The sequence below is a fragment of the Triturus cristatus genome, chromosome 2_2 (genome assembly GCF_964204655.1).
Source record: "Triturus cristatus chromosome 2_2, aTriCri1.1, whole genome shotgun sequence".
Lineage (NCBI taxonomy): Eukaryota > Metazoa > Chordata > Amphibia > Caudata > Salamandridae > Triturus > Triturus cristatus.
The window spans coordinates 578,656,905-578,684,423 of NC_140582.1; the positions used below are offsets into that span (position 1 = coordinate 578,656,905).

General features: G+C 42.4%; 1 protein-coding gene across 1 annotated transcript in view; it reads left to right on the top strand.

Moving 5' to 3' along the window:
- Nucleotides 1-24,073, top strand: part of RXFP1 (relaxin family peptide receptor 1) — a 1,268,256-nt gene extending 1,244,183 nt beyond the window's left edge. Inside the window, exon 18 of the mRNA XM_085641728.1 lies at nt 23,265-24,073. Coding sequence (XP_085497854.1) covers nt 23,265-23,566 — 302 coding nt within the window. The 3' untranslated portion in view covers nt 23,567-24,073. The remainder of the gene's footprint in view (nt 1-23,264) is intronic.
- The last annotated feature ends 3,446 nt before the right edge of the window (nt 24,074-27,519 follow it).

Consider the following 27,519-nt stretch of genomic DNA (forward strand, 5'->3'; position numbering starts at 1 on the left):
CAACATCCTCTGAGGGGATCAAATAAAAGGGGGTGGAACGCACAGGGTCACACTGGCGCACATACTGAGCAGCGGTCTGTCTGTGGGATACTGAGAGCGGGGTCTTGCATAGGGCCGACACCCCACACATGTGGCTGCCCTGCTAAACTGGCGACAAGGGTGGGATCCACTCTGCACACTAGGACTAGGCCCGGCCACGTTCCGGCTCCCAGAACAATGTGCAAGACAGCCCATGCCTTTCCGCTGGCCTGCCTCCTGCGTAAGAGAAACCGGAGAGCCAGCCGGAAGACACATGGCTGCCAAGCTGTGTCCCGAGATTGAGGAACTGCTAGAGGCCGGGCCGCTGTGAGTACAGAGCCGCCCACAGCACTGGAGTATTTGCTCCCTCACCCCATTGCACACACTCACATGATGGAGTGTTGAAAGACGTGTCACCCCTCCTGCTCAGTGAGGGCTCTGAGCAGATAGAATAGGACACGAAGAAGTCTACAGAAAAAAAGGGATGATAATTAAGAGACAGAAGAGTGAAACTACAAGAGTGGCAAGAGAATAAAATTTCCCCTAAGTCAATGCCACTAGATGCTAATCAACAGGCAATTCTATGAATCAGTATTGATATACAAGCAATGGCACAACCAAACTACTAATAAACAAGCATTGGCACAACCAACCCCATACATAAGGAACAACAGGCCAGTAGTCATCACCCTTCTATCCAGCAGCACCCACTATGGTTGACAAAGCACAAGCCGCCTCACACAACAGCAGCAACCTATCATACACAACATGCCCCTACAGGAGCGCTACCCCTGTTTAGTGAATTGGATGATCCAGCGACTGCATCCCTGTGGTGGAAGAGCTGCATAAAGGGTCTGGACAACTCCTTCATCGCCACACGTGAAAATGACGGCGCAGTCAAAATATCCCTACTATTATACTATGCCTGGGAAGAAATATACAAGTTGTTTGAACACTTTCCGAACATTGGCCCCGCCACAGACTGCAACGAAGCAATGAGAGTGCTTAACGCTCACTTCCACCCCCAATTGAACCCCGACTTTGAACGGTTCAAAATTTGTAAAGCCCACCAGCAAAAGGGGAAGTCCATTGACACATTCTATGCCCGAATGCATGAGCTGGCAAGTACCTGCACGGCAGATGACCAGATGAAAGAGATTCGAGCCCAAATTATTTAAGGCTGCTGCAACAAAACACTACGCAGCCTCATCCTAAGACAACCGAACATCAGTCTGGATGACATTCTGATCCGAGCAAGGTCGCACGACTTGTCTGATTCCCGGGCCAACAAGATGGACTTAGCCATCACCGAAGTCTCCGAGAAGACCACCACTGACAAACATGAGCAGGCCGACGCCATCTGTATGAAGGGCAAGACCAAAGCCACCAGAATGCATGAGCCCCCACCAGTGAATGCTAGACACGGATACTGTGGCCGCGGAGAACAACCAATAACCAAATGCCCTGCCCAAGGCCGCACCTGCTCCAACTGCGGCATCAGCAACCACTTTGCTTCTGTGTGTCGGAAGAAATACATGTACAAAAACACCAGGGGAGGAAAACCGCCACCAAGAGCCATCGTCCAACTCTCCCTGACAAATGTAGCCCAGACGGATGGCGCTAAACCCACACCGCGACAAAAACGATGGTCTGAAGACTCGTCTCCTGAAGAAGAAGAGGAAGAGACATTCCTCATTTCATTTGCCAGTGAGCTGGGGCCTTTGTCAACGTGATGATTCAGCAATACAATTGCCTTCAGCCAAAATCATCACTGACCCCCTCACACACGAAGATCTTTGCATACGGGAGTAAATCACCCCTAAGTCTTCAAGAGCGCATGACAGTACAAGTACAGTCAGATGACCGGGAGATCACAGCGTCATTTCACATCATGGATAACGAAGCAGACACATTGGTGGGGAGCCAAACGGCGGGAGACTTGGGCCTAGTATCGTTCGCCAGAAGCGTGAAGTCGCACCAAGTCGACGACCTGCTGGATCAGTTTCCTGAACTGTTTAGCGGGCTAAGGTACCTCAAGTATCCACCAGTCAAGTTACACATCGACCCTACCATCACGCAAGTGGTGCTGCACCATCACTGCATCCCCTTCCACCTGCAGCCCCTGGTGGAACAAGAGCTTGACAAGCTTGAGAAGCAGGGTGTGACCGAGAGGGTATCAGGACCAACACTGTGGGTCTCACTAATGGTGATAGCAGAGAAACCAAAACAGCCGGGCAAAATACACCTTTGCATAGACATGTCGCTCACGAACCACGCCATCAACATGAGCATCACATAATGCCCACCATGGACAACATCATAGCCGATGTGAACGGCTCACGGTGGTTCTCCAAACTGGATCTCAATGCCAGATACCACCAACTACTGCTGGTTGAAGAAAGCAGATGCATCACCACGTTTAGTACACACTTGGGACTGCTCCGGTACAAATACCTCAACTTTGGCATTTCCTCTGGGGGCAGAGTCTACCAGAACTCGTCCATCAAATTCTTTGGCTATGTTTTCAACCAGGACCGCATCCAAGTTGAGTCCGGGAAGTCACAAACCATCAAGCAGGCTTGTGCACCTACCTCCGTCTTTGAGGTGCGCAGTTTCCTCGGCATGTCCACCTACTGTGGCAGATACATCCCGTACCTTGCGACCCTTCAGGAACCTCTAGGAGCCCTCATGAAAGGAGATGCTACGTTGGTGTGGGGCAAGAAGGAAGAAGATGCGTTTCAGAGGATAAAAGACGCGCTGCTAGACGACGTAGCCATGGCCTACTTCAATCGCATTACCCCACTGAACTCCTTGTAGATTCCACTGTATGCTACTCCACTGTACCCCACTCCAATCCAATCCACTCAACACCACTCCACGCTACTTCAGTGTACGCTAGTCTACTGTACACTATTCCACTTTATGCCACTCCCTTGTACGCCACTCCAGTATACACGATTCCACTCTAGCCCACTCTACTTTACACCAATCCACTCTATGCCACTCCACTTTATGGCATTACACTGTACGCCACTCCAATCTACTGCACTCTACCCTATGCAACTCCACTCCACTCCACTCTACAGCACTCCACTGTATGCTATTGGACTGTATGGCAACTCCACTCCCCAGTGCCCTGCTCAACATTTACTCCAAACAGCAACAGTCTACGCTCCTCCACTGTACCAAACTATACTCCACTGTATAGCACTACACTGTAGAACAATGTACTCCTTTCAATACCAGTGTACAGCACTCTACTTTACTCTATAGCACTTTATGACACTGTACGCCACTCTACGCATCTCCCTCTATGCCGCTCCACCCCAGTTCATATAGTCTGGTGTAGTGTCCCAAAACTACACCAAGGTACTCCACTGTACTCTGCTACTGCACTCTCACTTCATCCACTCTGATACTCTACTCTAGAACACTTTCCGACACTCTACAACACTCCACTCTACTGTACCAAAGCACTCTTCAACATGCTACTCCACTGTGTACTATGCCATTCCATGCCAGTGCACTCTAGAACATGCTACACCACTCTACTGGACCGTGTTTCACTGTACTCCACTGCACAACACTTTATCCCACTCTATGCCACTGTAAAACACACCACTGTACCACGCTCTACTCCACTGTATGCCACTCCACAAGACTACTACATTGTGTGCCACTATACTCTACTTCATGCTTCTACATGACATTGCACAAACCTCTATTCCACTCCATGCCCCTACACACCAGTGACACTCTACAACACACCACTCCACTGTACTGTACTGTTCAAGACACCACTCCAATTTATAACACTTTACTTGATTCTACACTACATCGGTCTACTCTAGTGCACTCTAGGCCTCCATACTATACAACACGCCATTGCACTATGTAACAATTTACTACATTGTTCACTACGCGACTCCACAAAACTCGACTCTACTCTACTGTATGACATGACACTCTACTCCACACCACAGCACTCCATTCCACTCTACTCCACACCACTTTACACTGTTCCACTGTACGCCACTCCACTGTAAAACACTCTACTCTACTCCACTTTACAACAGTACACTCTACAACAGTTTACTGTACAACACTCTCCTCCACTCTACTGTACCTCATTCCACTTAACGACATGCCACTTGATGACAGTAAATTCTATGATTCTGAACACATTTTTATGTAGAAAAATATTACTGAAATTCAAAGAAAAAGACAAAGATTGAGCCTTTGTTATAGTTATTCTTTCTATACAAACCAATCTTAAAATAAACAAACATTACAAATTCTAAAGTTACAGTTATACCTTAAATTTGTACATCTCTCACCATCTTTAAATTAATATAACTTTATTTATTCTTTAACTACAAACCAAACTTAAACTGCACAAAAAAATAACATTCAAACGTTATACTTATACCTTTAATTTGTAACTTACACATAACTTTCAAATCATTATTACTCGCACAACTCCTTGCACAATGTATTCAACTCAGTAGCCATACATTAACCGTAACTCTAAATATACATATGCACTTTAAAAATACAGTCCACAAAACATGAAAGGCACTCACTCAGAAGAGTTGCAATCCATAGTTGTTGACTTATGGAGTCTCTAGATCAATAAACGACTTTTGTTTACAACTCTCAAAAGTGAACACTTTTCATGTTTTTGAACTGTTGATCCTTTTGGCTGGCGAGTCTCCTCCAGTCATAGCGCTAAAAATGCCTGCGTTGGTTGGGGTGCAAAAGGAGCCCTTTTGATGAACATTTGCACATAGGAAATATATATTTAAATAAGGGATTACAACTATTTAACATTATATTATTTTAACTAATTTAAATAAATTACTTTAAAGTTGATATTTAATTAAAAATAATATTCTTACCTTTTCTGGTTGATGGTCTCTTCCATTATATTCTTGACACAATATTTTGATTGTTCCCATTATAAGTATAGGAACATGTTATTATGATGAACAATATTTTGACACAGTATTCGTGTCTCTCGATATTTTGTTCACAATATTCTTTCAGACAACCTGTTGAATGATACCCCATGAATCCCTGTGCTCTTCATGTTGAAATATTTTTCAATAGCACTGAAGATGCCTTAGTATATAAATAAACTATATTGCATACCGACAAACTGACACATTCCCATTGTATGTAAAACAATAGCAGCTCTCTTCACATGCTCACCCAGTTAAGAGCCAATATCACTCGGTGTAATACAGGGTGAGTTGGAAACCTCTGCAAAGAGTAGGTTTCTAGCTCGCTTGTGATGGCACTGTATAGCTGATGGGCAGCCGGATATTTTCATCAGACCATCAGCAGCACCCTCAGAAGCTTTTCTTTGTATTTTGGGGGTAGTGAGGAATGGGTTTCAGTCAGTGCTCATTATAACACTCAACTCCTTCCTATTTTCTTTCAGTCTGTGAACATGTTTTTTCAAGTTGGCATGGATAATTCTGGTGGTCAGATGTCACTGCTAACCAGTGATATGTGCTTGTGCTCCCTCCTTTAAACAAGGTGTAATTGTCTTACACCCAATTGCCACAATTAATTTACTTATAAGTCCCTAAGAGAAGTGGTTCTACATGTACCCAGGGGCTTTAAATTAAATGCTACTAGTGGGCCTGCAGCATGGATTATGCCACTGACTTAAATAGCCTGTTAAACATGACCCAGGCCTGCCATTGCACCCTGTGTGTGCAGTTTAAACTGCCATTTGACCAGGCAAGATAAACCCTTTTCCAGGCCGAAACCTTCCTTTTAATTCACATAAGTCACCCCTAGGGTAGTCCCTAAACGGCCCTTAGAGCAGGGTTCAGTATATTTAAAAAGGTGGACATGTACTTTTAACTTTCTCATGTCCTGGTAGTGAAAAACTCCCACATGTATTTTTCGGTGCAGAGACAGAATATGGACTTCGAAATATCTAATTGCATGAATATCCAGTGAAGAATATCGATGGTGGAAAATATTGAGTTTTTTTCGTTGTTTAAAATATCGATTTTTGTGTAATGTAGAAATATCGATTTTGTAAATATCATTGACAAATATATTGTTGTAAATAATAGACTGTATTTTTTTAGTTTTTGTTTAATTTAGTTTTTTTTTTACTGATTTGGTAGTTATTTTATGTTTTAAATTTATTTCTTTATGTGAAAATGTTTGTTTTTATTGTATTTTAATTTATTTTTATGAGCGGGATGTTGGGTTTATAGGGGATAAGGGTGGGGAGTATTTAAAAATATTTGTTTCGTTTTTTTTAAAAAATTGTATTTTGTAATCATTTATTTAAAAAATGTTATTACATTTTTTGTGGACTAATTAAAAAAAAGTTTTTCAAATTTTAGTTTTCTTCATAGTTTTGAAATATTTTATATTTTTAAGTATTTGAAATTTTTAAAATATGTAGCATTTTCCTTTCTTTTTTTGTTTTGGAGTTAGGAATAGTAATTTTTGGGGGGTTTATTATCCAGTAATTTCTTTGAGTTTAGTTGGTTTTGGAGTTGGAATAGTAATTTATTATGCTTTATTATACAGCACTTTGCCTGAGTTTAGCTGGTTTTGAAGTTGGAACAGTAATTTTTGGGGAATTATTATCCAGCACTTTCCCTAGGTTTAGTTGGTTTATTATCCAGCATTTTCCTTGAGATTAGTTGGTTTAGGATTTAGGAATAATACATTTTGATTGTTGATTATGTGTTTTTATTTAGTTTTGTTACACAATGTTTGACAATATTAAAAACATGATTCAGAAATTCTGATATTATTCAGAATTTATTATAAAGTATAATTATAATATATTTTTAACATATATTTTTCATGTACATTTGCACACACAAAAAGTCAGACTTTTTTTTAACAGTTTTGAAAAATTTAAAGTTTCTGAAGTATAGTCATGTAATAGTAAAGTAAATATTTTTTAGTTCTGTAATTATAAACACTTTGATTAGTATTATTTATCATTTTTTATGATAAGTAAACATTTTAGTACATTTCTTTTTACTTTTTTTAATACATATTATATAAAAAAAATGTAAAATTATATATGTATTTTACAAATTTATATTTTGTGCACTTATTTGTATTATTTAGTATACTAAATATTATTATTACGAAAGTAATATCTAATATATTAAATAATTAACAATTATTTTACAAATATATTTTTGTATAATTTCTTTTAATAAAACATTGTTATATTGGTTGCACATTTACAATAGTCTTATAATTCTATATTCTGAAGGTGAGTAAATGAAACAAACATACATTTTAATATATATTAAATATTATATTCTTTGTTTTTTGATAATATAATATGTAATGTCCATTTTACAACTTTTTGTACATTTTTTGAACATTTGTAGTAAGGAATAATTATAATAAATAAAAATATACACTACATGTTTGGGATTTTTTTTAAATTATTTCTCCATTCTTGTCTATGGGGAGTTAGACTTTTTTTTATTTTTACTACGCAGCAATTCGTTTTTTCCTTTTCCTCACTTTTCCATGTATCTGTTTCGTTTTTAGGTAATTTTGCAGGACAGAACCTTGCGGTTGGGAGCTATGTTTTGTCAGTTAAGGTAAGTTTGATTTATTTTACTTTTAAGGTAGTTTTTGGGCAGGGGCGAGGTAGTAGTAGTGTAGTTAGATTTGTTAGGATGCAAATTGTTCATTTTTGGTGTAGTTAGGTGTTGTTTTGGTAGTTTAGTTTTATGTGTTTGACGTAGTGTTGGGTAGAAGTAGAGTGTTATGTAGTGTTAATTATGTGTTTAATTATATTATGTTGTTTTAATGTTGATATTAATGCTTGTGGGTTTGTACATGTTATTGTGGGAGGGTGTTCTTTTTTTCTTTTCAGGTTTTCTGTTTCGTGAGAGGACGGTGCTGACAACGCTTTTATTTTTTGTAAATAGGAGAATTTATTTTGTTTCTTTGAAACAAGGTAATTTTTTACATTTCCTCTTATTTTTCGGGTTTGTTGGAGCGTTTTTTTAATGCTAATTTGTTTTTTTTGGGGGGGTTTTGTTATTGAGAGGATTGTGTCGTTGGAGCCTTTTTTCTACAGTGCTATTTTTGCTGTTTTTTATAGATACTTTTGGGGGTTTTTAGGGTTTCGTTATAGAGAGAATTGTGTCGTTGGAGCGTTTTTTCAACACTTGTTTTTTTTAATTTTTTGTGCTTTCTTTTTGACTGGGTAAATCTTTCAATTCATCTACTATGGATTTGTTCGTCGATATCGTAGACGTTCCACCAGGGGATTTGGAACTTTGGTTGTCTAAGGTGGCCTGACCTAAGTAGCCTTCCCACCCAAGTCTCTTCAAAGTAGTCTAGGAAGGGAGTTTGTTTTGTTTCGTTTGCTTGGTAGAAAGGGCTTTCAAGAAGTATGTTATAGTGGTTGGCTATTTCAGTTGTTGGTACATAGGCCAGGGCTAATAATGTTTGTATTTGATATGCAAAGTAGCTATTGGGGGTGTTATCTATACTTAGAGTAGATTTTTGAGGTCCCCAGATACTTTGGTTGAAGTGATAATAGCAACCTTGTGTTGCAGTGTGTGGACATATTTTTAAAATTGACTGAATCATTGCTTGTTCAAAGTCAATGATTATTTTTTGTGGAAAGTAGTTGTTGGTGTGTTGTTTTATTATTGTAAGGAGCTCTATGTAGGTGGTATTTTGTTTATAAGGGAGTAATGCAAATATGAAGGGGATGTTAGTGTCTTCATATTCGCCGTGGATGGTATATAGTTGGTAAAAAGGCATGGGCCAAACTTTGAATGTGACATCCATCATCCATGTTTCACAGTTTTTTAGTTTTTGTATGTTGTTGTTGGTGGCAAAGATGATAATTCGTTTTTCATGACTGTTATTGTCATGAAGAATGAATTTCTCATCTTTGTGGGTGACCGTGTATTTCGATAAGATTTGTATTTCTGCAAAAATTTGGGGGGGTGGGTGGTGAAAGAGCAGTAGCTCTTTTAGATCTGGCTATTAATCTTTTTAGAGTGGGGATGGATGGTAGTTGTCCTCTGACATATATAACTTCGAAGCGTGGCTAGTTTTAAATCTTGCACAAAACCAATAATCTATTTGAAATACGGACAAATATCTAAAAGGTGCTCCAGGGAACAGAAAGGAAATGGCCACCTACGTACCACTAATCCTCCGTTACTGCAGGTACACAGAGGATAGACACTAAACAGAATATTGTTCCCGACCAAAAAATAGATAAGCATTCAAACATATAGCATTAAAGCATCAGTCCAATGAGATTTCAGTCCAGTATATAATCAGAAGGTATTCTTCTTTATTTTCATGTTTCTCAAAATTTCTCCTCGTGATCATTACACATTAGTTCAAAGTAACAGATTGGCATGGATGTTGTAGCCAAGTTGTAGCCTGTAGCCAACACGTGTTTCGTCTTGGGTTAATGGCCCAGCGACTTCCTCAGGGCAGGGACAATTTTTGAGAAAACAATTTGCCACACCTCAGGTAAGACCTGTATGGGTCCCATACAGTATGGGTCTAAATGTTACTGGTATCCGTCTGTTTAGTTGTCCTGTGACATGTTCAGGGACCCTAGTTTTTTTTTTTTTTTTTGTGAAAAACCTTTATTGACATTGCAAGTAAAGACAAGTATGGGCCTACAACCCCCGGGGCCAGCCGCTAAACAGTGAAAGTAACAGCGAGCAAATTATAATCACATGCAGCACCACGGGAAGTCAATTCTCATGCCAGTAGTCTCTCATTCACTGAACAGCCCAAGAGGGAAACCAGGATATAAAAGGTTTTCATTTTACCATAAAGAATAGAAGGATCAGGTGCCAATCAAGTTCTCAACAGCGAAAATTGGCAGGCAGAATAGTGAACGTCAAACAGTAAATAGCAATCGATCAAATCAATGGCGCTGAAAACAGGAAGTTCAGGATGTGAAGGGACATCACGAGCCGTTTGCGCCTGCAGTCTCCTGCCCTAGGACCCAGAAAACCCCACGGAAATGAGGCACAAATGAAAAACAATGATTGGCCACGAAGGAAACCTACCGCACTGACCCCAGAAAAGAAAGACAAAGAAGAATAAGAGAAGAAAAAGAAGGCCATAGAAACACGATAAAGGACTATAGAAGCCCCTCCCCCAACCCCCCACCCTGCACCTCTGCAGAGGACTACGGCCCCCCCCCCGCAGCGTGCCTGTCGCCCCAGAACCAGACCCGAAATATAGAAGAAACAGAGAAAAAGGGAAAAGAGAGGAAATCCCCCCTGACAGAAAGGGGGAGAGGGTACTAATAAACTGGAGGAGGGCCTTCAACCAGGCCCCTGGCTTCTCCCTCCCGCACAATATCTTCCTCCCCAACGAACATTAAACAGCAAAAGTTCGGCCATGTCTGAGGGAAATGGGGAGCAGTATTCACCGACTACACTATTAGTTACATCGTGAGAGCACACAACCCCCAAGCCCGCCCGCCTATGAAATGACAACCTCCAAAGGATCAGCCTTATCCTTGGCCACTCTTTGCGAAACCACCAGTGCATACCCAGCGATCCATTATCATGTCCGAGGTTGCAAGGAAGATGAGCGTCCAAAGTTGACCAGGAAGGGACACACACATGTGGGGAGGACGTTTCGGAACACCAACACAGTCATCATCATGGGAGATCACCTTTCCCAGAACTGTCCCAAGGCCTGCGCCACACACGAGGTCCAGGAAGGAGGAATCAGCCGGAGCAGGCGACCGTTGCGTGAAGATTGCCTGGGTCGCCGGATGCCGCGCATGGGACAAAGTCGCCACCCCCCGCTCAAGTCCAAAATCTCCAGAACAGACCGACCCCACAGCCAGCCGACCACACGCCGCCACAGTGTCCAAGGTTTCCATCCATCCCTTATTCACAGAGGCGGTCACGGTACTTTCCTCCTGTGAAAGGTGAGACAGTGCCCCATGCGCCTGGGGACAGGAAGACCGCGACTGTTCCGACGCCAACACAATACCGTCAAGCTTCCTCCCCAATACCCAGGCGCCATGAACCAGGGTGGAATGAAGGGCTCCAAGAGCATCGAGGAGGTCACCGTACCCCAGCACGGCCCCTCGCGCTCGCTCCGCCACGCTCCTCTGTGCCACACACTCCCAATCTTGCTGCGACCCAGCGTGCAGGATGATAGAGTCCATCCCATCAAGATGGCCGCAGGGCAAGGCCACCCCAGATGGGGACCGGGTCTCAGTCACAAGCACATCAAGTTCCATGTCACTGCAAACAAGGGTCCGGAGGCAGACGAGATGTGTATCTAGTGCGTGGTCACAGGTGACAGTCGTTCTCCCCCCGGGCCAGCGTCTGAGAAAACCGGGAGCAGCCCGCGCGGGTCGGTACGAGCCACAGGCCGCGACCGATCAAATCCTTGGCGAGGGTCCAGGCGATCGCCGATAACCCCCGGGGTCGTCACCCCGGGTAGGCACCCGTCACGCTATTCTCAGTGATAGGAGTGACCACAGCGAGATTCAGGCCGATATTCGCGCCGCTTCGGTATTCCGACTCCACTCGGTCACCAATGGCCGCTGTTGTTGAACTGCCGCCCGGCCATGTTGTCCACTCGAGGTCCCGGCCCCGGGGCTGCCCAGGCCGCAAACTTCAAACGAGCATTTCTCGGGCGGTACCGCCGCTAGAAGCTTCCGGATCACACGATCGGTTGCCGCTCTCAATCACCAACACGGGCACGTTGCGCAGGCTGAGGATCTCATGCAGGATATCTGTGCGGGATGCGGAGATTCACGGAGCCGGGAGCCTACGCTGCCATCTCGGTCGCCATCTTGGCTCCTCCCCCAGGGACCCTAGTTAATATGTTTTTTAGTATTAGGGTACTGGTCTGTTGAGAGCTGGTGCTTACTTCTCTGATTGTTTCTGTAGCATCTCTGATCTTAATTTCTGTCACACATGGTGGGAAGGTTGTGTACCCTGACATTAACTACATTTGTTTTTACTGTAGTGGCTCTCCCATAGCAAGAATTGGAATAGTATATACTATATTTCCAATGGGTTTCGTTTCCAGTTATTTTTTCTTGCGTATAAGTGTAGCCCATGTTGCACAGAAGTAGTTTTCCCTTTTGTGATGTGATGAATTTTGCTCATTCTGCCATTTTGTTTGTCTGTCTGTGAATATATGTATTTGTATATAAATTAATTATAGGGTCTTGAATAGTAAACATGTTTGTATAATTATCATATCTGCAAAATAAGCTTACATTTGTCTTTTTTTCTGTTGGTTTAAAAGGAAAAATTAATTTTTATTAAAGTGTTACATTTAATTTGATTATTTCATTTATTTCGTTTCAATTTTTATTTAGTTTTAATACTTACTATTTTTAGTTGATGTAGTTTATTTTGTTGATATTGTTGTATGTTGAAGTTTGTAGAAGCTGTGAAGAGAAAAGTATTTGTTAGATATATTTTGATTTTTTATTTTAATTGATTGTTTTTTATTAGTTTGCTCTATTTGTTGGTTAATTTATATACTTACTTAGGGGCCCATTACCATGCCAGCGTAACGGTAAACGGGACCGGCCGCCAGAGGTGCGGCAGTCCCGCTATGCCAACTAAGATGCACCCGCCACCCTGGCAGTCTCATCCTGCATATTATGCTGTCAGAAATCTGAGTCGGATTCCTTTCCGACCGAGCCCATCGGAATGGCTCGATCGGAAAGGAATCCGCCCGACACGTTCCGATTCGGTCGGAAGCGCTCCGACCATTGTTCGGAGCCCTTCCGGCCGAAATCAGAATCGGCCCCATAGTATATAGAAGCTATGTTTGGCTTTTTTATTAAATATATTAGTTTTAAATCCTTTAATTTATTAGTTGGTTAAGTCATATACTTTGTTATATATTTTTTATAATGTTGATTTTATTGTTGTTATGTACATAAATCTTTGTATTGAATTTTCTAGGTGAATTTTCAGTGAGGATTAATCTGTGATATATAAAAGAAAACATGTTATAGTCTTAGTTAATTTTTTAAGCTAATTTTATTTATTTAGTTACAAAGCTTTGTTCTTACCTTTAATGAGATAGTTTTAGAATAGTTGTTTGTGTCGTTTTTTCGTTCTGTTTTTGTCTTGTGAAAGTCATTCTTTCTCCATGTTTGTTGGTTATATGGTAAATTTTGAGTTAATTAATTGATTGTTTTTATAGTGGTTATTTAACCCCTTCGCTGCTAGGCCTTTTCCCCTCCTGTGCTAAGCTTTTTTTGGGCTATGTGGGGTAGTGCGCGCTTAGGCCCCTGTAACTTTTTGACCACATTAGGTATCCACGCTTTGTCTTCCAACATCATGGGGATTCTAAAGGTACCCAGGGTTTGTGGATTCTCCTAGAGGGTTCCCAGAAATTAGTCAAAATACAGCAAAATTTTGTTTTTTGTGTGAAAAATGGGAAAAACTGGCTGCAAATGAAAGCGTCTGGGGTTTTCTCTGCAAATGGTATCAAAAAAGGGTTTGTGGGGCTGAAATCAGCATTTCTCCAGCTTTTAGGGAATGACAGATTTTTGTCAGAAATCCAACATTTTTTACACAGTTTTGGCATTTTTCTGGGACATACCCTATTTTTGCTATTTTTTGTGCTTTCAACCACCTTCCAGTTAATGGTAGAAATGGGTACAAAAGCAATAATGGATCTTGGAAAGCTATACATTTTTGAAAAGTAGACAAAATTCTGAATTCAGCAAGGGGTCATTTGTGTAGATCCATCAAGGTTTCTTTATAGAAACTAACAGTTAAATATAAGAAAAATTAAAAATTAGGTGAAAAAAGCAGCGTTTTGTGTCAACATTTTCACCTGTAACTTCTTCTAATTATGACATCTCTTTGAAAGCAATGTACCGTTACATCCGCTGGACCTTCCTGGTTGTGGGGATATATAGGACTTGTAGGTTCACCAAGAGCCCAACGAACCCAGAGTAAAAAACTGAGCAGCATTTTGTAATGGTTTTTTATTATGTTCCGGGTATGTAGCAATTATTGTGGGAAAATGTATACATGGAAAAATCGGTATGAAAGACACCTATGTATTTCTGAAATGGGAACAAATTACAGAGTTTGGAAACAGTGCATATTTGCACATTTTCGAAATTGGGAATACTCATACTAGCATGAGAATTATTGTTCATTTTTCAAAATGACTTTTTTTTTACACAATGTCAATCATTTGGAAGGGAGAAATGCATCAAAAATCAATAGGTAATAACAGTTGCTTTACAAACCTGAACTACCCTAAGTCTCCCGATAAAAATGGTACCTCACTTGTGTGGGTAGGCATAGTGCCCACGACAGGAAGTGGCTCAAAACCTAATGTGAACACACCACATTTTCACAATGAAAATGTACACATTTTTTGCTAAGAGTCTAGCTGTAGTTTTTGAACCCTAGCTCTGCCGGCACCTAGGGAAACCTAGCAAACCTATATATTTGTGAAAACTAGACACCCAGGGGAATCCAGGATGGGGTGACTTGAGTGCCTCCCACCAGGGTCTGTTTCCCAGAATCCCTTGCAAACCTGAAAAATTGACAACAAAAAACAAATTTTCCCCACATTTCTGTGATGGTAAATTCTGGAATCTGCGTGGATCCACAAATTTCCACCCACCCCGCGTTCCCCAAAGTCCTACGAGAAAAATGGTACCTCACTTGTGTGGGTCGGCCTAGTGCCCGTGACAGAAAACGGAGCAAAACGCAACGTGGTCACACCTCAATTTTGCAGTGAAAAATGACCCTTTTTTGGCAAAGTGACTAGCTGTAGTTTTTTAGCCCTGCCAGGACCTAGGGAAACCTAGCAAACCTATATATTTTTGAAAACTAGACACCCAGGGGAATCCAGGATGGGGTGACTTGAGTGCCTCCCACCATGGTCTGTTACTCAGAATCCCTTGCAAACCTAAAACATTTACCAAAAAAACACATTTCCCCCACATTTCTGTGATGGAAAGTTCTGGAATCTGCGTGGATCCACAAATTTCCACCCACCCTGCGTTCCCCAAAGTCCTACGAGAAAAATGGTACCTCACATGTGCGGGTCGGCCTAGTGCCCGCGACAGGAAACGGCACAAAACGCAACGCGGTCAAACCTCAATTTTGCAGTGAAAAATGCCCCTTTTTTGGCAAAGTGACTAGCTGTAGTTTTTGAACCCTAGCCCTGCCGGCACATAGGGAAACCTACCAAACCCATACATTTCTGAAAACTAGACACCCGGTGGCTTCCAGGGAGGTATGGCTTGCGTGCATCCCCCAACGTTTCCTTACCCAGAATCCCCTGCAAACCTCAATTTTAGCTGAAAAAATAACTTTTTTCACACATTTTGGTGTGGGAAAGTTGTGGCATCACCGGGCTCACACAAATTTACCACCACCCAGCGTTCCCCCAGGTCTCCCGGTAAAAATGGTGCCTCACTTGTGTGGGAAGCCCAAGTACCCGTGGCAGGCAAGGGCCCAAAACGTAGTGAGGCGACATCAAAATGGCCTATCGCAAAACCACCTGGTTTTGCAAGGGGGGTCACTTGGGTTTTTGGCCCGGTGCTCGGCGGCCATCTAGGGAAACCTACCAAACCCATACATTTCTGAAAACTAGACACCCGGCGGCTTCCAGGGAGGTATGGCTTGCGTGGATCCCCCAACGTTTCCTTACCCAGAATCCCCTGCAAACCTCAATTTTAGCTGAAAAAATCACTTTTTTCACACATTTTGGTGTGGGAAAGTTGTGGCATCACCGGGCTCACACAAATTTACCACCACCCAGCGTTCCCCCAGGTCTTCCGGTATAAATGATGCCTCACTTGTGTGGGAGGCCCAAGTACCCGCGGCAGGCAAGGGCTCAAAACGTTGTGAGGCGAAATCAACATTGCCTATCAAAAAAATGTTTGGGCCCTTGCCTGTCGCGGGTATTTGGGCCTCCCACACAAGTGAAGCACCATTTTTACCGGGAGACCTTTGGGAACGCTGGGTGGTGGTAAATTTGTGTGAGTAAAAACCAAGTTACTCACAAGACAACAAAATACACATCGAGCACAAATGCAAACAGTTTTTGACACTCAAAAACCAAACATACTGATATTATTACACCATTTGCAAAAAAAAATTCATGCAGAGAAATCAAACACATTTACACTGTACAAAAAAAAGTCTCTTACCAAACTACACAAACAGCAGAACCACCAGTAACGAAACGGCAAACTGGAAAGAGCAAAAGCCTTCACCTAGAACAAAAAAGTAAAAAAACAAACATTGCAATTCACAAAAAATATAACAATAAACATTATAACATGCTATGTTACTACCCAAATGGTCAATCGGGTTGTGTGCCAGGTGGGGCAGAAAACAACAGGAAAAAAAAAAAAGGCTACTCTGTCCCGGGGAGGGGGGGCCAAATACATATTATAAAAAATTGCACCCTGGAAACGACCCTTGCCCAAGGGGTCACTTCCATTTTTAATTAAACTAATTCCCTGGTGTCTAGTGGGCTTTTCTGCCCCCCTGGGACCATAAACGGCTACACAAAAGACCGATCTGCCCCCAGGGGGGGCAAAAAAGTCTTAATAAAAATTTGGGCCCCCAGGAAGCGACCCTTGCCCAAGGGGTCGCTTCCTTTACGCAAACAAATAACATCCCTGGTGTCTAGTGGGCTTTTCTGCCCCCCCTGGGACCAGAAATGGCTACACAAAAAACCGATCTGCCCCCAGGGGGGGCAGAAAAGCCTTGACAAATATTTGTGCTCCCAGGAAGCGACCCTTGCCCAAGGGGTCGCTTCCTTTACTCAAAAAATAACATCCCTGGTGTCTAGTGGGCTTTTCTGCCCACCCTGGGAGCAGAAACGGCTACATAAACGACCGATCTGCCCCCAGGGGGGGCAGAAAAGTCTTAATATTAATGTGGGCCCCCAGGAAGCGACCCTTGCCCAAGGGGTCGCTTCCTTTACTCAAAAAATATCATCCCTGGTGTCTAGTGGGCTTTTCTACCCCCCCTGGGAGCAGAAACGGCTACAAAAAAGACCGATCTGCCCCCAGGGGAGGGGCAGAAAAGTCTTAACATTATGGGGCCCCAGGAGGCGACCCTTGCCCAAGGGGTCGCTTCCCAACACAACAAAGACATCCCTGGTGTCTAGTGGGGGCATCCCTGCTCCACGATCGCGACGCTGTGCGCGATCGTGAAGCAGGAATGCCCAGCATTGAGACATCAGGGGAGAGGAAATACTCTTTCTTCTCCCCCGATGCCTCAAGGCATCCCAATTTCCCCCCCCCCACCCCACTGGAGGCAAACACGTACCTCGTTGCTTGGACGCGCTGGAAGAAATGAATTCCAGCGCGTCCAACGCTTCCTGATGACGTCGGCGCGCGCTGTGCGCGCTGACGTCATCAGGAAGCCTGGGGGGGGGCTCGGGGGTGGCAGCGGAAACTCTTCCGCTGCCATCCCTCTCTGTGGGGGCAGGATCGATGCCCCGGGGGGGAGCGCCAGCGCTTCCCCAAGGGCTGTGCCGTCATAAGCACAGCTCAACCGATGCTCATGACGGAACTGCTCCGTCATGAGCATCGAAGGGGTTAATTAGTTTGAGGTTTCTATTGGTTTCTGTTGGTGTAGTTGAAATGTATTGGTCAAGATAGTTTTTTGAATTTTTTAGCAGTTATTTTTTAATGTGTTTAATATTTATTACGTTTATTTAATTTTTTTTATTTTATTATTGTTATTTAAATGTACATGTAGATAAATGTGACATATTTTTTATATATGATATATATTTATGTTTGTTTATTTTTGGTAGAAGTGAGTTTTTTCATGCTATATTGTGTCTTTGTTTTGGGATTTTTTGTGTATTTGTTTTATTTAATGTTATTAACTTTGCAAATATTTTTAGTGTCTGTTTAAAATGTTTGGAATATGTTATTTTATTATATTATTGAAAATAGCTTATTTTTATGTTTAAATGTTATTTAATGTATTTTATCGATGTTTGTGTTGTCCATATTATTTAGATTGATGTTTTTGTTGCGTTTTATTTTATTTTACTATTATCAATTTTTTTTCGTTATTATTGTCAATATTATTGTCATCGAGATTTTTGTAAACAAGATTTTTTTTATCGATGTTTGTGTTATTTCTGTTTTGTGTATTGGGTGTCGATATTGTTGACTCGATATTTTTGTAATTCGATGTAATAGGAGTCGATGTTGTATCAGTGATCCATATTTTTCACTACTGCAAGGCCTATCGCCCCAGTAGAATAACATTGTGTATTGACTTATTACATTTAATAAGTGTTGACTTTCAATTGGTAGCAAGTAGGAATTTTGAGTTTGGTGTCTAACGAATTGTAATTTAAAATATTATTTAATGGTAATGTTGAATTTTAAGTCACAATTCTAAAAATGCAACTTTTAGAAAGGTGTCATGACTACGTGTAGCTTTGTGTATTGTTTCCAGATAGTGAGACAAAAGAGGAATTGGTGTTAACAGCATGGGCCACCTCTGACTTGATAGGGGGCGGAGCTGTCATCTCCCATACTTGCACATCACAAAGTCTCTGCCTGAGCACACTCACAAAGGATTTGGTACTAGTCTTTGTGTCCCCAGACAAGCTCGGGCCGGGGCAGGGAGGTTGGAAATTCCAAACACCTCTTGGGGCGAAAACCTCCAGAACCCTCTCCTACTTCAAAGTGGGCACCAGGAATAAATTATGGACCCTCAGACCCAACTCTTCAGTACAACTCTGGAACTGTGCTGCTCTGCTGTCAGAAGGACTGCCACTCTCAGCTGTCCTGGTAGCTGAAAAGGGAGGCTCCAAGGGTCAGCTGACTGACCTCCTGTTCTGAGCTACAGGGACATAACAAGCTCCAGATGCCTCCCTGCATCTGCCCAGCTGACCTGGACATGCAAGAGGACCGGTCTGAGCCCTGCTGGCCTCTGCTGGAGTGAGTTCCTGAGCCCCAAGAAGTGCCCCTTAGGTCCTGAACCCTTAGTGTGGCATCAGTTGAGCTCTCTCTGCTAGAAAATGAGAAATCCTAATGTTCTGGGCTCTTTGCAAGAGTGAAGGGGCCTGTTCGCACCTACATCTTTCCGCCCGCCAACTCAAAGCTCCTGTTGTGATGCCTGGCAATGCATGATCTGCGCTTCGCGCTACAGCTTTGGCAGCATGCGGTGATCCCCAATATGATCTCCAGCAACAACCATCCACAATGCATAACAGGATCTTTGTGCTACAGCGATGACTGTCTGTGATGCCCGGCCTGCTGTTTGCAGGCCCCTTTACCGCAAACGGAATACTTTGTGCTGGACATTTGAAGGTAACTCCTTCAATGGGACTAACCTAGTCCCTGTATCAGGCCCGCGCTCCATCACAATAGGCCTCAACTTGTGACTTTCACCCAAACTTGCATGACCACATAACCGCATGTGTTGCTTTGTGATTTTAGACACTACACTTACCTTAAATCTTTAAAATTACATATCTTCAGCTCTATTGATTACGTTTTTATTGTTTTGGTCTAAAATAATTTATTGAATTGTTCTTTTTTTCTACATTGGTGTGGGGTTTTTCTTGTGTTGTGTTTTCACTTTATTATTATTTGAAGTGCTGCATAAATACTTTACACATTGCCTCCAAGCTACGCCAGACTACTTTAGTGCGGAACTACCAGAGAGTTGAGCAAAGGTCAATTGAGGGCTTCCTTGTGTCTCACCCGGACAGAGTACGGTTGCTGCTTGTGTAGGGTTTCACTCCCCTCAACTAGTAGCCAAACTTCCAACAGTATTTATTCGTTCTCCCTGAGAACAATTGTTACGGTTAAGTTGGAAACATTATACTTCTAGCCAGAGAGATGACTAAGTGAGGTACCGCTCACCACTGGCATTACCTTCCTTGTTCGTCTTGCTGGTCCCAGTTTTCACCACATGAGCTTCAGTCTCATCGTGATACAGAATTCACCTATATTAGAAAATATTAGTTTAGCCCCTACCAATATGGCTGGTTTAATAGATTAATTGAGGATAGGATCATTTTAGGACCTGACCCGTCCTTTTTGTCTACTGTAGCTTTAACTTTTGACCTCTCTATGAACGTAGTTCTTCCTGCGTTTTTCCTTCTCCATCTATAGAGCCATAGTTTTGGGGCACACCTTATATCTTCACAGAGCCCTTTCTCTCTCTCCAACTAACATCTTTTTTCCGTCAAGTAGATTACATATTTGTTACATTCAGGTTGTCTAATAAGGATCACCAAGTTTGCATATATCCATTTTAAGTAGGTGGATTAAAAATTTTTTTTTAGCCTACTTGCCTATTTGAAAGCTACTGTCTCTTTGCCATCTACTATCCAGGGTAGATGTACTAAAATGATATGTCTTCATCGTGGGCAGTTTTCAAGGGGTCTTCAATTAAGGACATTTGACCAGCAGCAACCTGGGCCTCTACAAATATTTGTACTTCTCATTATAGACTACATATTGGAAAGATAATTTCTTCTTCTTCTTTTGAATCAGCTGTATTGTCTGCTGTACAATAAAGTTTTTGTCTTTTGTTTTGCTGTTAATATAATAAATATCAACTGTGTGTTGCAGTTTATAGTAGCGATTGTTAGACCTTTCATCCTTAGGGTGGTCTTGCCCCAGAACTTATTGCCATTTACCTCCTGTTTGTGCTGATTCTTTTTGTTGGCCTCAGGACGACTCTGAGCACTTTACCCCTGCTAACCAATGCTAAAGTGCATGTGCTTATCCCTAAACATGATGACAATGGGCTCTATCTGATTGGCATATTTATTGTATTGATTAATTCCTTGTAAAGTGGTATAACACATACATAGGGCCTGTACTTCAAATGCTATGAGATGGCCTTAGGGATTTAGACCCAGATCTCTGTACTGGAGTGAATGTTTGACATTGTTCAGCATTCCGTCCATCAATTATTCTTTTCGCATTTGTCGCCCTAAGAGGAAGGGTAGGCCCATACGCTGTGCCACTGTAGTCAAGCTATCCTGGCTGATGAGGGCTAATATACCCGAAACTTGTCTTAGTTTGCTTGTTTCCAGTCTAGGGAGGCCCTGACCTGGCAGTTAGAGCTATACTGTTCCCATGGGAGCAGGGTCGAGACTGATTTGCATATATCTAGGTCCAAACTGGAATGTCATAGTGAGCAAAACAAAAAAAATGGATTTAGGTCTCGATCTCTACACTGGGGGTGAATGTTTTATATTGTTTGACATTTCGTCCATCAATTGTTCTCTTTGCACTAGTGGGCCGGCAGAACTAATTGTGCCACCCACCTAAGTAGCCTTTCAAACTTGTCTCAGGCCAGCCTCAGCAGTGCCTGTGTTTACAGTTTATTGTCACTTTGCCTTGACTTTTAAAAACAACTCGCCAAGCCTTAAACTCCCCTTTTATTGCATATTTAAGGAGAGTTTGTGGCATAAAGGCTAGAGCTGCAGACTTTGGAGCTGGGGATTCAGGTTTGAGTCTCAGCGTTGGCTCAACATCCTGTGGTTTTGGGCACATCACTTAACCTTCCCGTATCTAGGAACAGCGCTTAGAGAATCACACGGGTGATTAGCAGCGCTATACAAATTCAAGTAATATTATTATATATAGGTCACCCCTAAGGAAGGCCCTAAGTAACCCTAAGGGCAGGGTACTATGTGAGTAAAAGGTAGGACATGTACCTTTATGTTTTGCTTATCCTGGAAGTAACAAACGGCCTATTTCGTTTTTCACTACTGGGAGGCCTACTCCTCTCATAGGCTAGCATTTGGAATTCCTTAATATACTTTAAAGCTGTAACTTTGGATCAGAGAGGAGTAACTTATTCGTGTTTCGTACGTCTGGAATTGTAATGGTAAATCCTCCTTACTGGTGAAGTTGGATGTCACCTTACTGTTTTAGAAATGCCATTTTTAGAAAGTGGATGGTTTTATGCACTTACTGCTCTGTGTCTGACAGCCTATCTCCAATACACGTCAGGGAAGGATGACAACTACACTCTGTGCATTGCCTCTACACAACCACAACACAGGAATGATAGGTGTGTCTGAGTACCCATCTACATACATCTGCATTCCGATGGCCTTGCCTGGGCAGGATGGAAGGGCTGGGCTAACACTTCACTTGTATAGGCTGTGTCCTGCCCCAACACAAAGTACTTATCACCCCCCCAACCCAATCTCACACACACACACAAGGATGCTATCACTATACTGAATTTCACAAAGGGCATTTTTAATATAAACAAATCAAGGATCAAAAAACAAAAATAAAATATATTCTTTCAATAAGGATTTGAGATCTCCTTGTGTTCTTCAATAACCAATAAGAGAAGGAGGGGTCTACACTCAAAATCATCCTCCGCATCTCACCAAGATGTGTGGCAGAATCCAGTACATTGCTCAACACCTCTTGACTCCAGCACCCGTCTTCGGAACTGAAGTATCGCCTTTACTGCGTGGAGATCAATGCATCTTGTTGTTTGCGACCAGGAAAGGTACTTTGTTCACGGTGCCTGCATGAGTCCTGTAGCCGGATGGCGCTCCATCGTGGTCAGCCCAAACTTTGACTTTGCCCCGGTCCAGCTCGACCTAAAGTATCCTTTTTAGCGTTTTTTGCTTCAAAGTGCTTTACTGCATATAGTTTTTAAAATATAATATGTCAACTTCTGTACATTGGATTTTTGTCAATTTGGTCTTGTTTTGGTCAAAACATAATACACTATTGTTCTAAAGCTCTGAGGAGTTCTTTTGTGGTGTATTCATTGTGCTACTGTGTATCTGTTGCACAAATACTTTACACATTGTCTCTTTAGATAAGCTTGACTGGTCTGTGCCAAGCTACCAGAGGGTGAGCACAGGTTATCTTTTAGTGTGTATCTGGCTTACCCTGACTACAATGGTAGTTCCTACCTGGCATGGGTGCATACCTCAGCCAACCAGGAATCTCACTTCTAACAGTGATGTTTTTATTTATCTCACAATTTTTACTTTGCTCAGGTATACTGTGGGGACTGGGATGAGGAAGACAGATGAGAAACTTAATATTCAGTTTACTTTGCAGTAAGATTCACTACTCCAACTGAGATAGTAAATTCAGTACAATTATTGGGTAATCTTAACACCATTAATTTATAATGGTTCAAAATATCAGAGCCATGGAATCAAAAGTTAAATTCATCTAACATGTGATACTCTGTTTTCCATCTAACTGTTCCTGTACTATTTTTCAGGTTCCATCAGCTCCTGGGTGGTCATTTTTATATTACCAATCAACAGTGCCCTCAATCCACTTCTTTACACTCTCACCACAAGACCCTTCAAAGAACTGATTGGTCAAATTTGGACTAACTACAAGCAGCGGCGGTCCAGAAGAAACAAGCATAATCAAAAGGCCTACACGCCTTCATTTTTCTGGGTGGAGATGTGGCCACTGCAGGACAATTCCCCAGAACTAATCAAGCCAGATGCATTTATGGACTCATGTGAAATGTCAGTCACTACACATTCCACAAGACTGAACTCCTATTCATAACAACACCTTCTGAATTGAACATTTGTGAGAGGGTTTGCAACCAATCATATGCAGTGCGCCTTACAACTGCTCTCAATTGGCTGCAAAGTACTGATTTACTGTACACTATCCATGACTAAGAGGTTGTCCAAAGAGAAGACAACTACTATACACCAACAGACATTCAAGAGTCAGAGAGTCATTCCTGAAGAGGAGGTTTTGAACATTGTATAGTAGTGATTAATGGAACATTTGCATTGAAATGGAAAATGCATGATGAATGCTCTTAAACTAATGGAATTGTGAAGGTGTCATCAAACTAAAGCCAATCAGCTTGCCAAAAGACTTACCTTTGTCACTTGAAGACCAATAGTTTCCTTTTCCCTTTTTTGGAGTGTGGAGGTTTACAGTGACATCCTGTATCACAATTTATTTTCTTTAGATGTTTGCATAAAACGGATGGACACTTAACATTTTTTTTTTTAAAGACACTCAGCTTCATCTACTTTTCATGATGTTGGTACAGGACATGCATACAGATCCTATGAACCCACTGCAATCGATACTACTTACCAGCAGGTGAAAATCATGGAGAGATTTATGTGAGAAGAAGCATTGGCCATACCTGGGTATAACACTAAACTCAAGTTTGAAAGAATAAAGACACTATTAAGGATTTCGGCTCACTATTCATATTAATGTGAAAATACCTGAGCTAAGTCAGTGTATTTGGTTGACTATCATTTTTATATCAACCATACAGAAGTTAATTATTCCATATAAAACTGGATAAGGAGAGAGGTAAAAATATGTTAACTTCACTATCCGAAGATAAATACATAAGATGCAAAGTCTTCAAGCTATGTGAATGGACAGAAATATAAAATAATCTTTTCACATGCACACCCAACTATCAAGGCTCTCACTGATATAAATGGGTCCACTCAAGGATAGAGTGAGACAAAACAGTACAGTGCCTGTTCTAGTGCTCAATAATTACTACAGGGAGCATTTGAAAAAGTGCTCATTTAGAGCAGAACATATGTTAACTTATAGTGCGTGATGCATCTTCCCACTTCAAGCTGAGCCATTGCTTATAAATAATAATTTTTTAAACATTGAGGTAATTCTCAATTCAGAGTCTAGCATCAAGGGCCCATTTCACAAAGGCAATTTTCGATAATAAAGGTAAATTTACGACTGAATGTTTCACTTTTCCAGCTGAAAGGAGTTCACAAAGGGATTACTGGCACTTATAAATACTTTTTACAAATGCAGACAGTTCTGCCCCAAGAATGGAGAAATGTGCACTTGCACATCCCACTCAAGGCATGGGAAGAGGGCATTCAAAGGTGTGGTTTGCCTGAAAGTTTGGGAACATCCACAAGCATACACATTTTTGGTCGGCCCAGACTTCGATCTAACCATTTTCCAACCTGGAAATGGTCAGATATTTACTCCAGCAGCACAGGATGTCCAGGGAAGAAAGGAAAACGGAATACTTACGCATTTGTATTTGTATTTTGTATTTGTATGTTTATTTATATAGCGCATATATACCAACAGGTCTCTTAGCGCTTGACAGAAAAGAGGTTGCATTCAAGCCGGTACGGACAGTCCTGGTGGTGAATTAGGTTAAAAGGTGTCTTTAAATAACAGAGTTTTTAGCAGCTTCCGGAAAGGAAGCAAACCCGGTTCCTTTCGTAAAGTATTCGGCAGTTGGTTCCAGAGTCGTGGCAGAATAACGGAGATAGCTCGTCCACCCTTGGTAGCCAAATTGCTCCGAGGGCAGACTAACTGGGAGGCATCTGTAGAGCGAAGTACTCGCCCTGGCACGTATTTAACTAAACGTTCCCTTATGTAGCCGGGGGCGTGGCCATAGAGGGTTTTGTGAGCAATGCACAGGCCTTTGAATTTTGCGCGCTGTCTGACAGGCAACCAGTGTAGCTTGTGCAGCAAGGGTGTAGCATGGGTCCTCCTAGGAAGACTAAAAATCAGCCTGGCGGCGTCGTTCTGTACAACCTGGAGTCAATTCATAAGTTTCAGAGGGAGTCCTAGATAGAGCGCATTCCCATAATCGAGGCGCGATAGAACAGTAGCTGAGACTATAGATTTCATAGAGGAAACTGATAGGAGGGGACCAGTTTCCTCAGTTGTCTCAGGACGCCGGTGCAGATGCCCACCACTGAGTAGACCTGGTGACTCAAGGAGAGTTCTGAATCGATCTTGATTCCCAGACTTTTCACGACTGGTGACGGACATGGAGGGGCCCGAGTTCTTTGGGCCAAAACAAGCCACTCCAGAGGTTGTTATTTGCTGGAATGACGAGGACCTCCGTTTTGTCAGGGTTAATTTTCAAGGAATTAACCGTCATCCAGTTAGTGGTGAATCTTAGGATATTTTGAACTGTCCCTTGAGCTTGGGCCGAGTTGTCAATACTCAGGGTAAGTTGAGTGTCGTCTGCATAGTTAAAAACTCGGCAATCCAGATTGGACAGTGCAGTCACTAGGGGCTGCAAGTATATATTGAAAAGCAGAGGGGATAATGCAGAGCCCTGAGGCACGCCACAGGGAATATCACCCCTGTTTGAAGTATAATCGCCGAGTTGAACCCTTTGCGATCGTCCCGATAAGAAGGACTTTAGCCAATTGTAGACAGCACCCCTAAATCCCAAACCCGCCAGTCGAGTCAGTAGAATAGAATGACTGACCGTGTCGAATGCTGCGGAGAGGTCTAAGAGTATTAGGGCGCTCGCCTCTCTGTTATAAGCCTTTAATCTGAGGTCATCAAGAACAGATAACATAACTAGCTCCGTGCTGTGGTGGGCTCTGAAGCCGGCCTGGCGTGGGTGGAGTAGCTCAGAATTTTCAAGAAAACCGGATAGTACTTTCAAGACATGCTGCTCCATGACCGTAGCTAAGATAGGGAGTTGCGAGATAGGCCGATAGTTTTTCAGCTCAGCCCTGTCAGCTCCTGGCTTTTTCAATAAGGGGATGACTCTAGCCTCCTTCAAATTGGATGGTACCTGGCCGGTGGCCAGGGAATTATTAAGAAGTGTGAGGATCTGGCAATCCAAGGCTGGGAGGGCCATCTGGAAGATCCTAGGCGGACATGGATCGGCCGGTGAACCGGATTTGGTTTTGTTGATTAATGATGCCAGGGCTTCTGAGTCCAAAGGGGGAAAATCTGTGAGGAATTGAGCTGATGAGGAGGAAGGCAGCGCCAGTTCCTGGGAATTCAGAGCAACAGGAGATCTATTGATCTCACAGAGAATATCTGTCACTTTCTGAAGAAAGAAAGTCTGCAGGGTATTGACGTTGAAAGGTATTGAGGTTGATTTGGCGTCGACCTTTTTGCTGAGTTCCTTTAAGATCTTGAAAGTTTCCTTCTGTTTATTAGGGGCATCTGTAATCAGAGCCTCATAGTATTCGGCTTTCCTAGAAGTGATAGATTTCTTATATAGAGCCAGAGCAGCTTTGTAAAGGATCAGGTCAGTGGAGTTATAGGTTTTCCTCCACTGTCTCTCCACTTTACGCAAGCTCTGCCTGTTTACCCGCAAAGCTTCATTGAACCAGGGAGCCCCCTTATGTTTGGGCTTTATTCTTTCCCTGCGTTCTGGAGCTAGGTGGTCTATAGCTGATTGGAGGGTGTTACTAAGGGATTGGCTGGCTATGTCAATGTTGGTATAACCTCCCTCCGGTCTGCATAGGGGTAGTCTCTGAAGGGTGTCTGTGAGATTTCCCGTCTGGATCTTATGCCAGCTTCGCACTCTCCTCCATTCCGAACGAGATTGGGTGGGGGAGCTATCCAAAGGGACCCAGCAGGAGATTAAGGAATTTGGTGAGGATGTAGGCAAAGGGATTTCTCTGGCAGAGAAAAAAATTACTTTTGCAAAGAAGGATCCATTTCCCCTCTGTGGACTTCCCCGCTATGGAGAATTTAAACCAGGAACTGGTAGAAAGAGTCACCTGACA